Source organism: Protopterus annectens, chromosome 3.part0 (assembly GCF_019279795.1).
Source record: "Protopterus annectens isolate FY-2018-M chromosome 3.part0, PAN1.0, whole genome shotgun sequence".
Lineage (NCBI taxonomy): Eukaryota > Metazoa > Chordata > Ceratodontiformes > Protopteridae > Protopterus > Protopterus annectens.
Genome location: NC_056731.1, coordinates 550,483,300 through 550,497,102, shown reverse-complemented (window position 1 = coordinate 550,497,102; position 13,803 = coordinate 550,483,300). Strand labels below are relative to the sequence as shown.

General features: G+C 38.9%; 1 protein-coding gene across 2 annotated transcripts in view; it reads right to left on the bottom strand.

Annotated features, from left to right (window-relative positions):
* Positions 1–13,803, bottom strand: part of MAK (male germ cell associated kinase) — a 1,846,682-nt gene that overhangs the window by 1,174,883 nt on the left and 657,996 nt on the right. For both annotated transcript variants that reach the window (XM_044064971.1, XM_044064972.1), the window contains exon 6: positions 758–890. In XM_044064971.1, coding sequence (XP_043920906.1) covers positions 758–890 — 133 coding nt within the window. The remainder of the gene's footprint in view (positions 1–757; positions 891–13,803) is intronic.

The window sequence follows — 13,803 nt, the reverse complement described above, 5'->3', positions numbered from 1 at the left end:
TTTCATTGGTTATATGTACAGACATATAGGTAAATGTATACTAGTGTATATATCTGTCAAAATGTCTGTACATATAACAATAATTATGTTTCACTGGTTATTGCATTTTTGCCTTTTTGTCTACTTTTTCCCTGGTCATGACATAAAAGGGTCAGAAGACCAACTCAGTCACCCAGTCATCAAAACAATAAATAAATAAAATGTGGACTGAATGCGCAGGGCACTACTCCTAAAGTCTATTATGCATCACCAAATGTTCACATTCACTGAAATGCAAAGAAATCCAAAACTGATACAGTTACATAAAACATAATGCTATGAGATTTAGCAGGCAAAATTAAGCCAAAAAAGGAGCACAAGAATACAAAGAAACTTCAGCATGAAAAACATATTGCAGGAACAATAAAATAAATCCAAGCTGTTTCAGATGCATGATGTTTCAGAATCCAAACATGATTTAATGTATATAAAGTAGTTCTGCAGTGACAGCACAAGGCAATTGACTCTTGTCATCTGGTTCCAACAAATATCAGTTGTGGCAGGTCAAGGAAACAGATGACTAGTGTTTAATACTCCAGGTTCAGGCCTTGACAGGCCTGGCACAGGATCTTGTCTGTGTATTACTGGCTCCTGTTTCATAAGCCCCTGAAAATAATATGGTAGCAAGGCCATTATTTAAAACCACTTCATTCACTAACCTCAACAAGACATACATAACTTGTCAGAATGTTCAAATCAAATCAACTGTGCCACTTACCATCTAGTCGATACATAGTCTGTGTAGGGAGGCTGTGACCGTATTTCTCTGGCCAAACCAAAGTCAGCTATTTTGACAAGTTCTGGACCCATGCACAACAAGTTTTCAGGTTTCATATCCCGATGAAAGAAGCCTGAATAAAGGAGTATAGGTCAGAACAGTAAAATACATGCAAAATCCACAGCAAAATACTGCAAAAGAACAATGAACACAAAGAAATTTGAACAAAATACAGTCAAGTCTATTTCACCCATTTGTTCTGCAGGACTCTCAGCTCAGTTGTCTGTTTCAAATTTATTTTAGAAACTAGCCTGTATGCATTTAGCTCTGTCTAATATACTTGTTAAATAAACAGGGGCGGCCCGTGCTATCGGGCTGCCGGACTGCAGCCCCCTCAACCAAAAAAAAAAGAAAGAAAAAAGAAAAAAAATATTTTTAAAATTCGCGGACTCCACGCATGCGCAGTAGTCCAGACTACTGCGAGTCTACTGCGCATGCTCGCGGCAGTCCGGCAATCCAGGTAGGGGAACATAGGAGACGTCTGTGCACTTTTAAAGTGCACAGACTCGCTGGGAAAACGCGTCGGGACCGGACTGCAACAGCAGCAGTCAGCGTCGGGACTGTGGAGTAGGGTTTGGATCGCGGGACTATGGAGTACTGCGCGGGCATTTGGATTAACGTTATGGGGAATGGGCAGCAAGGACAGGTAAGTGTGTTATTTATTTTAGTCTAGAATGGTAGGGAAGTGTGTGAATGAATATTTGAATGGCCTGGTGTGTGTGTTTAGTAGGGAAGTGTGTGAATGAATATTTGAATGGCCTGGTGTGTGTGTTTACTGTTTAGTAGGGAAGTGTGTGAATGAATGGCCTGGTGTGTGTGTTTACTGTTTAGTAGGCAAGTGTGTGAATGAATATTTGAATGAATGGCCTGGTGTGTGTGATTACTGTTTAGTAGGGAAGTGTGTGAATGAATATTTGAATGAATGGCCTGGTGTGTGTGTTTACTGTTTAGTAGGGAAGTGTGTGAATGAATATTTGAATGAATGGCCTGGTGTGTGTGTTTACTGTTTAGTAGGGAAGTGTGTGAATGAATATTTGAATGAATGGCCTGGTGTGTGTGTTTACTGTTTAGTAGGGAAGTGTGTGAATGAATATTTGAATGAATGGCCTGGTGTGTGTGTTTACTGTTTAGTAGGGAAGTGTGTGAATGAATATTTGAATGAATGGCCTGGTGTGTGTGTTTACTGTTTAGTAGGGAAGTGTGTGAATGAATATTTGAATGAATGGCCTGGTGTGTGTGTTTACTGTTTAGTAGGGAAGTGTGTGAATGAATATTTGAATGAATGGCCTGGTGTGTGTGTTTACTGTTTAGTAGGGAAGTGTGTGAATGAATATTTGAATGAATGGCCTGGTGTGTGTGTTTACTGTTTAGTAGGGAAGTGTGTGAATGAATATTTGAATGAATGGCCTGGTGTGTGTGTTTACTGTTTAGTAGGGAAGTGTGTGAATGAATATTTGAATGAATGGCCTGGTGTGTGTGTTTACTGTTTAGTAGGGAAGTGTGTGAATGAATATTTGAATGAATGGCCTGGTGTGTGTGTTTACTGTTTAGTAGGGAAGTGTGTGAATGAATATTTGAATGAATGGCCTGGTGTGTGTGTTTACTGTTTAGTAGGGAAGTGTGTGAATGAATATTTGAATGAATGGCCTGGTGTGTGTGTTCCCTGTTTAGTAGGGAAGTGTGTGAATGAATATTTGAATGAATGGCCTGGTGTGTGTGTTTACTGTTTAGTAGGGAAGTGTGTGAATGAATGTTTGAATGAATGGCCTGGTGTGTGTGTTTACTGTTTAGTAGGGAAGTGTGTGAATGAATATTTGAATGAATGGCCTGGTGTGTGTGTTTACTGTTTAGTAGGGAAGTGTGTGAATGAATATTTGAATGAATTGCCTGGTGTGTGTGTTTACTGTTTAGTAGGGAAGTGTGTGAATGAATATTTGAATGAATGGCCTGGTGTGTGTGTTTACTGTTTAGTAGGGAAGTGTGTGAATGAATATTTGAATGGCCTGGTGTGTGTGTTTACTGTTTAGTAGGGAAGTGTGTGAATGAATATTTGAATGGCCTGGTGTGTGTGTTTACTGTTTAGTAGGGAAGTGTGTGAATGAATATTTGAATGAATGGCCTGGTGTGTGTGATTACTGTTTAGTAGGGAAGTGTGTGAATGAATATTTGAATGAATGGCCTGGTGTGTGTGTTTACTGTTTAGTAGGGAAGTGTGTGAATGAATATTTGAATGAATGGCCTGGTGTGTGTGTTTACTGTTTAGTAGGGAAGTGTGTGAATGAATATTTGAATGAATGGCCTGGTGTGTGTGTTTACTGTTTAGTAGGGAAGTGTGTGAATGAATATTTGAATGAATGGCCTGGTGTGTGTGTTTACTGTTTAGTAGGGAAGTGTGTGAATGAATATTTGAATGAATGGCCTGGTGTGTGTGTTTACTGTTTAGTAGGGAAGTGTGTGAATGAATATTTGAATGAATGGCCTGGTGTGTGTGTTTACTGTTTAGTAGGGAAGTGTGTGAATGAATATTTGAATGAATGGCCTGGTGTGTGTGTTTACTGTTTAGTAGGGAAGTGTGTGAATGAATATTTGAATGAATGGCCTGGTGTGTGTGTTTACTGTTTAGTAGGGAAGTGTGTGAATGAATATTTGAATGAATGGCCTGGTGTGTGTGTTTACTGTTTAGTAGGGAAGTGTGTGAATGAATATTTGAATGAATGGCCTGGTGTGTGTGTTTACTGTTTAGTAGGGAAGTGTGTGAATGAATATTTGAATGAATGGCCTGGTGTGTGTGTTTACTGTTTAGTAGGGAAGTGTGTGAATGAATATTTGAATGAATGGCCTGGTGTGTGTGTTTACTGTTTAGTAGGGAAGTGTGTGAATGAATATTTGAATGAATGGCCTGGTGTGTGTGTTTACTGTTTAGTAGGGAAGTGTGTGAATGAATATTTGAATGAATGGCCTGGTGTGTGTGTTTACTGTTTAGTAGGGAAGTGTGTGAATGAATATTTGAATGAATGGCCTGGTGTGTGTGTTCCCTGTTTAGTAGGGAAGTGTGTGAATGAATATTTGAATGAATGGCCTGGTGTGTGTGTTTACTGTTTAGTAGGGAAGTGTGTGAATGAATATTTGAATGAATGGCCTGGTGTGTGTGTTTACTGTTTAGTAGGGAAGTGTGTGAATGAATATTTGAATGAATGGCCTGGTGTGTGTGTTTACTGTTTAGTAGGGAAGTGTGTGAATGAATATTTGAATGAATGGCCTGGTGTGTGTGTTTACTGTTTAGTAGGGAAGTGTGTGAATGAATATTTGAATGAATGGCCTGGTGTGTGTGTTTACTGTTTAGTAGGGAAGTGTGTGAATGAATATTTGAATGAATGGCCTGGTGTGTGTGTTTACTGTTTAGTAGGGAAGTGTGTGAATGAATATTTGAATGAATGGCCTGGTGTGTGTGTTCCCTGTTTAGTAGGGAAGTGTGTGAATGAATATTTGAATGAATGGCCTGGTGTGTGTGTTCCCTGTTTAGTAGGGAAGTGTGTGAATGAATATTTGAATGAATGGCCTGGTGTGTGTGTTTACTGTTTAGTAGGGAAGTGTGTGAATGAATATTTGAATGAATGGCCTGGTGTGTGTGTTTACTGTTTAGTAGGGAAGTGTGTGAATGAATATTTGAATGAATGGCCTGGTGTGTGTGTGTGTGTACTGTTTAGTAGGGAAGTGTGTGAATGAATATGAATGTGTGTGTGTGTGTGTGTGTGTGTGTGTGTGTGTGTGTGTGTGTGTGTGTGTGTGTGAGAAAATGCCCCAGGTGCTCATGGTGGTGTGGTAGGGAATACCTCAGGCTTGAACCCTGTACCCTGTATGCAGGTGTTAAAGACTTGAGTTCCCTACCCACCACCATATGTAAAAATTGCAGATTTTTGCCTCATATTTGATCTGATCTGTTCCTCATAACATCTGTGGTTTGTAAATGTTTTAATGCTTGATATTTTATGGTGTAGTAGTAGCATTGTTGCCTCACTGCTGCATGTTCTCAGGTTTGATTCTTGGCTGGGGTTCCTTCTTTGTGGGGTCTGTATCTTCTGCCTGTGTTTGTGTGGGTTTGCTTTTGTGTCCTCCCATGTTACAAAGACATGTCTGCATTATTTCTTCCTGGGCCTCTGCTGAAAATTGTTTTTTGTTCCAAGTCAGACTGTCCTGATTAACAAATGTTAAATAAAATTGACAGGCATTTGAATTTCAGACTTCAGGTTTCTGAATGTTTAATTCCTTGCATAATTGATGGTGCAATGGTAGTATTGTTGCCTCACAGCTATAGGTTTTCTGGTTTGATTCTTGGTTGGGATGGCTTCTGTGTGGAGTCTGCATCTCCTCCCTGTGTTTGTGTGGATTTGCTCTGGTGCCCTGCCATTTTACAAAGACGTGTCTGCAGTATTAATCCCTGCGTCTCTGCTGAAAATTGGTTTTGTTCTGTCCGCAGTAAAATTGACTGGCATTTGAATTTCAAACTTCATGTTCTTCAGAATACATAGTAGCACAACCTTTTTTTCTAGCAATTTTCTAAGTTTATAAGATGAATATTTTAAATTTGTCCCTATTTTTGGGACTGTATTCCCCCATTATTGGCTTCGTCCAGGTTTTGTGCTAAGGTTGACAGCTATGGCAAGAACTGAATTCACTGAATATGTTTGAGGGCTGTATTCCCTCATTACTGGGTTTGTCCAGGTGTTTTGTACTAAGAGGTTGACAGCTATGGTGAGAACTGAATTCACTAAATGATAGCCATTTAAATTTCAGTCTTCCTTTCTTTTACAAAGCAGCTGATGTGGCGTAGTGGTATGTTACTCTGACTGTTTTTTGCTCAGGGACCTTGGCAGTAAAATATATGGTGGCAACACAACATTTTATTCTAGCAACTTTCCAAGATTATACAAGCAATGTTTAATGTGTCCCTGTTTTTTGGGCTTTTGACCCCCCCCCCTCCCATGCAGTTGAGTATTGAGTAGATTTTACAAGGAGCTGAGAGCTGCAGGGGAATAGAAGTTTACTGCTATGCCTAGTTAATACTATAGCACAACAGGTTGTGTACTTGCTTTTGATGCAGAAGGCTGTGGGTTCTACTCCCACAAGGGGTGGATGCTGCCATACTCAGAATGTTCTCCTTGGTGAAGATACTAACTATGAGTTCGTTATCAGTTTGCCATCCATTTCCTCTTGCAATATTATTACTAGCTTATCATTTTTTTAATGTAATATAGGCAATTTATTCCTGAGGGGCAACAGACACTTTATTTTTCGATGAAACCATGAAATATAAAGGTGATTGCTAGCAGCAACCGCTTCATTAGTTACATATTTCTTTAATGTGGAATTATTTAGATGACTTACTTCAGAGATTGTGCATATTTACTGATAATGGACTGTAGAATTGTGCATATTTACTGATAAAGGTGGACTGTAGAATTGTGCATATTTACTGATAATGGTGGACTGTAGAATTGTGCATATTTACTAATAATGGTGGACTGTGGAATTGTGCATATTTACTAAATGGTAGACTGTAGAATTGTGCATATTTACTAATAATGGTGGACTGTAGAATTGTGTATATTTACTAATAATGGTGGACTGTGGAAGTCTGAGTAGACTTTTTTATGATAAATGTTCTCAACTGGGCAGTTTTGCCATTATGGGTGCATATGGTTTGTTTCATTGCTTACTGGAAAAATGTTCAAAACAAATTTAAAACACCCTCTAACAAGTGTACTGTATTGTACAAGGAATATAATTTTAGTACAATGAGGAAGGTGTATCAAAGAGCACATGTATGTTTCATATGCAAGGGGCCTATGATTCAAAACAGCCCAAAATTAATCTTTATCTGCCACTGGCAAAATGTATTTTCTTTGAATGTGGGTTTCAATGCTGTTTCAATGAATGTGAGTTTCAAGGGCAGAGAAGTTTTAATGCTATGTTTTCATTGTGAGACTGCATTGCTTTGTTTAACAGATGACTTGGTGTTTGTGCTGTAAAATACAAAATAAAACTTTCAAAATGAAGTCCAACTTATCATAGAAGTAAAGCAGTATGCACATTAGTGTTTATGGTAAATGGAGTGAAATAGCCAAGTAATGGTTCATTGGAATGGCTGCAGAGGCTCCATTCAACCATTATTTTGTCAAGGGGGGAAGGGCAGCAAACTCAGACAGGCCCAGCTGAACTATACCTCCCAACTGTCCAGATTTTCAAAGAATGAATAGATTTTTGCTTCTTATTTTTAGTTTGTTCATAAAATTTGTAGTTTTAATTCCTAAATGATTTGCCAGAAGTCACTAAAAGTTTCAGACTTCATAACCTTCAGAAAAATGCATGTTAAAGTAAGAGCTGTTCTATCAACTGTCTCAATTTATACAAGAGCAATTTTTAGTACTGTTTATATGTGCCCCCAATATATTTGGCCTTGTTCAGATTTACTGCATTAACAGGTTGAGAGGTACGTGCAAATAAATTGCTTTATAGAATTAGGCATAGCCAACCTCTCAACTGTCCCCAATTTTTGGCTCAAAATGCTGCTCTTCCCCCTAATAATCCCTCCGCAAAATAGCAATTTTGGAAGAAAACATGGAGGGTTTACAATTAAGAAATAACTGTAATAATCAAAGTTATCGATTACTTGAAATGCATGTAGATTCTTTCATTTTGTCAGCTGCTCAAGGTAGCAGTACTAATATTACAGTGTCCCTTCTTTGACAGGTAGCAGCTGTATTGTGTGTCTATTTTATATTTTTGCATCACATTTTTGGTCCATTTTTCATAAAATTGTGTTTTTGGCAAATTAGTGACAAATCACTAAAGACTGAAGTTAGAAAATGACAGACATTTGAGTTTCAGATTTTATACCCTTCAGAAAATTCATACTAATGCAAGACCTATTCTATTATCTTTATAAGTTTATTAGAGCAATATTTAAAAATTGTCCTTATTGTTGGGCCTTTGTCCCACTTCTGTGTGTGGCTTTGTCCAGATTTCTTGCTCTTGAGGTTGAGAGGTATGACAAATGAAATGTGTCAGGACCATCACAGTCAGCCAGAGAGATTTCAAATTGTGACATGCTTGTTGCACCCCACTCCCCCATGTAGTGACTCTGGATGTGTCCAAGCAAGGCAAGGAGTAGTTGTATCTACCTTGGATGGGGAGGACACACTGCATAAGTACTACAGTGGCTTTTCATCTGTCCTTGATTTTGCAGAATGGTCTGGTTTCTGTCATATTTTTGTACTGTTGATTTATGCTTATTACTCAGTGCCTGTTGCTCTGTGTTTAAGTAGCAATGCTTTAATGACCATAAGGTAAGCTTGTCTGACATTGTAAGATGCAAGTAAGCTTTAATAAGCATAATGTTAAAGAATTGCCAACACTGAAAGCCTTTCTGTTGTTGCCATGCAGAGAATACTTGACTAGATAATGTATAAGCCTTGGGTATTAAAGGACAGGATTCCATTATTTTAAAAAGCTCATTACACTTGTTGGAGACTTCCAGTCATCTCTACAGACTTTACCCGTAAACTAAACAGAATGCCAATCATGTGTGGTCCATAACCTGTACAGTAATCTTTTAAGCAATGTATCTTGAGCTTGTTTCTTGCTTGCTTTTCATTTTTTACTTTTATCATGTTTTCCCCATGAAACAAGTTGTCAGGCAGCAGGTCTTTTTGGATAAGAAACATTTTTACAAGTGGGGGCATCACATAGATTTCTACTTTCAGCATGTTACTTGGTACTTTAATAAAGCTGAATATATTATAATTAGAACTGCAGTGCAAGGAGAAGTGGTTTGAGTTGAGTGCTTCTGGTTTTTCTTATACTTGATTTTGACTGGCATTCCAGTAATGTATTTAAAAAGTAATTTATTTTTTCATGCCTCAACCTTTTGTTTCCATCTAGATATTAAGTAAGCTGTCATGCAGCCAATGCATTGAAATATTTTTATTCTTCTACACTTATTTTTGTCTTGATTGGACTTTCATAATGATGGTTTGCCACCCAGGGCAGCGTATTTAATTAAAGTTAGTTTTTTGTGGTTTTGTGCATAGCTCCTCCCCTTTATGGTTGACCACACCCCTTCCCCTTGACCCCACCCATTCAGCTGTCTCCTGCAGCCCCCCTGTGATTTGAAGTCACCAGCCGCCACTGTAAATAAATCTCCTCTACAATGCTATCTGGTAAAATAGGCTATGTTTATCAACATCCTATGAGGAAAGTTACCTACAAAGCAGATTCTCTCCATTTTGAAATGGTTAACTTGCTTTCCCATTCCTAGGCAGCTACAGAAACAATTCTTGTTTAATGTATTTGTTCCTTTCAAAATTCTAAACTGTTTAGTACTGTTCCAGTCACATTACTTATATAATTCCATGTTGTATAACTGAATTTTGCACCCCTGATATAGTATTTCTCAGAAACACCACTGCCTGGTGTAAGTCATCCTTTTTTTGCTGGCTCCTCCATCTCTGCCCACCTTCTCCATTCATTTTTTTGGGGGGGGGGTGGTAGCCAGGTATTCCCAGGCTAGGTGAAGGGCATACGACTCCATTCATTCCTGCAAAGGAAACCTGACTGTCCCTCTGTTTTCCCTGTTAGAGATGGATGGTAAAGATCAGGACAGCACAATGCACATGAAGGGTGGTTTACTCTTCCCCTGTGAGAATAGTTCCCCTTCCCCTTTAACAGTTCCTCCGAGACGCATTATTACTGTTTTCCACGAAGAAGCATACATTCCCTCGACTTCTAGTGCACTTGACAGCACAGGCTTAACAGGTTTAGAATCCACCTGGTTTAGCACCTGGTGCTACTAGCTACATTTCACCCTTGTACCAACCCAGAGATGATTCCCTCCCTCAGGACTCATCACATGCATCCAACATGGCCAGCTGCTATAAGCACCCGAGTCACTAATCAACTCGGGTAACATGGGGCAAATTCAGGGCTTTATCCTTCTATGCCCCAGAGTTGGCATTTACTCCTTTAATTTTTTTGCATCTGTGCATATAAAGCTTCACATTTCTTGCTGAAACTATGTTGATAAACATCACATCATCTCTACATTTACAGGATTTCCCCTTGGGTACTACATTACTTCAATCACTCCATCTTCCCAAAAAGATCTCGGTCATTAATTAGCAAGACAGTTCTGCCATTCTCTGCTTAACAATTTGTATGAAGGTATTTCTAAATATTAGTTCACCATGTGCAAAAGAGTCACGTGGGTCAAGCACATTATGGGTTACATGTATCAGCCAGAGTTTTACTCCTGTTTAATCTCTCTCTTCATGATCTGTCAAAAGCATAATGCTCAAACTTTTATGGAGGCATGTAAAAACAGAACCTGATGAAATGCAAACAAAATATATCCTCTAGCTGGCCAATGGCAGCTACACCGTCCTAATCAATGAAGTAAAATGGAGGTATCAGACATATGCACCCTATTACCAAATCAAATTTATGTTCATTGTTGAAGCATTTCTTAACAAATACTTTATCTTCTATAAAAGCTGCTCATAAATGAAGTTAAAATGGTCAATCAATGAACTGTTTCCTGGTAATCTTTATGATAGCTACTGCAGAAAGTCACCCAGTACTGTACGATAGTCTCTAGTTCTATGGCACCATTTTGCACTTCAGTCAGCTACTTAAATGGCCAAAGAGTTAGCAGCCTTATCCAGTGTCCGATGTTGAGGGTGAGGCAGTCTCTGGTGACTCAGTATCCAGAGTCTGTTGGTTCAGCAAGTCTTGTACTCATTGCAAGAAGAAGTAATATGGGCCTCACTACCTCTCCAGCACTCTATTCACTTCAGCCTCCACCATTGGTTGCAGCTGGGGACTGTTCAGGAAGTGGTGCATGTCCTGGGTTGCCCATTGGAGAGAAGCCACTGCTTCTCCATGAAGAGGCAATCCATGGATGCTGAGAATTGTAGTGATCTGTCAAAACAGCAAATGGCTGCTGCAGAGTTGTCCTACACTGTTCTGGACCAGTATAATACAGATTATAAAATAATGAAACATGGACTGAAAGCTGAAAGTATAGACACTTGGCAGGTTGGGGGGCAGCCTCCTGAGGTATATACCTATGTTATAGACTTACCAGAGCATTAGATTCATCTGGTCTCTGTCCAGACACTAAAAACCATTGGATTGGTCAACACTGGAGCCTACTCTACTTGACAACAAACTCCTGACAAGCCTGAGCTCCTCCCATAATTACTTGCCATGCAGGCACTCTCCATAATGAGAAATAGACTACAACAACTTTACTGTGCAAAAACACCACGTGAAAATACAACCAGAAGACAAAAAGCAGGACACCACCTCACTACAGGTCCTTTAAACCTTGACATTTTTCATTAGGGGGAAAGGTGGGAGGGTTATTCCAATGTCCAGAAGGATAAATCTAACATTCTAGTAAATATGTAACTTAACATATTTCTTTGGTACTGTCCGGACACCGAAAAACACTGAACATAGTCTCTAGCTGACTTTGCTTTATACAGCTTGTTGGCTTTTGCCACCTAAAGTTCCAAATAAAGCCCAAGCTACAGAGACAATACTGACACAATAATGTTTGGCAAAGGTGTGCAAGGAATCTCAAAAAGCAGCCGCTGCAATGATCTCTTATGGCAAAATGTATAAAAAAGCATTAGATGTGGCCTGAGTTCTAAGTGAGTGTGGTTTTGGTCTTGTGGCCAAGTTTTGACCTGCAGAAGTGTAGCACTGTATTATACAGTCTGACACCTACATAAAGTAATCTTGGAAATAAAGAAGTGATGTACTCACCATAAACGGTTCATTTGTGTTGTTCATTTTCATTCTTCTTCAACATGGGGGGGTTGGATCTGATCCTTGGATCTGACTGGGCCACTTTTTTTTACAGCTCGTGGCTATTTCAAACTCTCAAGCTCCTCCCTTACCCATAATGCTATAGTTCCCCTTCATACATCAGATCTCATTTGCTGCTTTTTACTAAGTAACAATGTAGAAATAATGATTATATGAGCAACCACTATCTGGAGTTCAAAAGAAGAAACTATGGTTCCTCTAGTTTCCTCTCATTCTTCTAGAAGTCATAAGAAAGGTAGGGGGATGGAGGGAGGGCAGCTTGAGGAAGAATGAAAATGGACAACACAGATGGAATGTTATGCAAAGTACATAACTTCTTTAGCTGATGTTGTCAATTTTCATTCATTCCTCAATACGTGGGACAGAGTAGCCAGTTACCTGAATCCTGGGTGGACACTAAGAAACGATATTCCTGCATACTGTTGAGCCAAAGGCTGCTCTTTCTCTGGTGACCAGATCAACTTTGTAATGAGTAATAAAAGTATGAGTATTAGACAAGTGGCTGCAGCACAAATATTATCCATGGAATATCTAGATAGAAATACTGAAGAGATTGCCGTGGATCTAGTTGAATGAGCTCTAAAGGGTTTTGGCAGGGATAAATCCAATTTACTTGCAGACAAGTGAAATGCAAATCAGTTAGCCACATAGCTAAAGTTATTTTGGTAACTGACTTTCCCAATCTTGATTCAGAAAAGGAGGCAAGCAATTCATCTGATTTTCTGAATTTCCCAGTTCTATGCAGATAGAAACATATTTGTCTGTGAACATCGAACAAATATAAAATGTATTCCCCTTTGTTGGAGAAATTTGGGAAGAAGAATAGAAGACTGGCAGAATGATTAACTTTGGATCCTGATACTACCTTAGGAAGAAACGATAGATTGGTTCACATGGACACTATGTCTTTATGAAAAATCAAAGTAAGCAAGCAATAATGCTCAACAGGATGTGTGTTAATGTGTAAATAATGTGTGCCCAGGGGTGTTATGAGGCCTAACATTGCAGGTGGAGGGCCTCTACACCCCTTGAAGGGTGTTAATTACACATTAACAGACACCTTGAGGGCATTATTGTGCTTAGAGAAGGGGCTCTCTGTAAAATTGTGCTTTACTTATTTTTTAAAGTACTATATTACTTTTTAATATATATTTTTGATGTAAAATAGTTCCTCTGCCTAATATTTCAAACTGTCTGTAGTATATGTTAATGGTGTTGGAGGAAGCATTTTACATCAAAAATATATATATATATAAAAAAAAAATTGTACTTAAAGTAAGTTAATAAAACACAACAATTTTACAGAGATCCCATTCTCTTGCTATCTCACACACACAGTCTCGTATGCTTCCACACACACACACACACACACACACACACACACACAGTCTCCTCTGGTTTCATACTCGCATCACTCACACAAGCATAACTCTCTAACTCTTAGTACAAAAAATCTGGACAAAGACAAAAATATTGAGGGACAAACCGCCAAAATAGGGGAAAATTTAAATATTGATCTTATACACTTAGAAAGTTGCTAGAATAAAAGTTTTTGTGTTACAATGCATTTTCTGAAAGATATAGAGCATGAAACTCGAATGCCTGTCATTATTTAGTGAATTCTGTCCTCATTAATTTGCCACAAAACTTCAGAAAAAAAGAAGTTATGTTCTTATCATAACATTCCATCTGAGTAGTAGACTTCATTCTTCTGCACATATAGGTATACGGATCCGATTCAGATCCGAGCCAGCAAAACTTTTCAAGCATCAGCTCCAAGCTCCTCCCTTACCTATAATACATCACTTCCTCCTATCTAGCCCCAGATCGAGTTTGCTGACACTAACTGGCAACATAACCACAACCCTAAACAGAAAAAACCTGAAGAGTGAGGGGGGTGGAGGGAGGGAAGGTGCAGAAGAATGAAGTCTACTACTCAGATGGAATGTTATGGTAAGAACATAACTTCTTTATCTGAAGTAGTTGACTTCATTCATTCTGCATATATGGGACAGAGTCCCCAGCTACTAGTATTCCTGGGAGGACACTATGGAAGGATACTTCAGAGCACCACAGTGCCAAAGGATGCTCTCCCT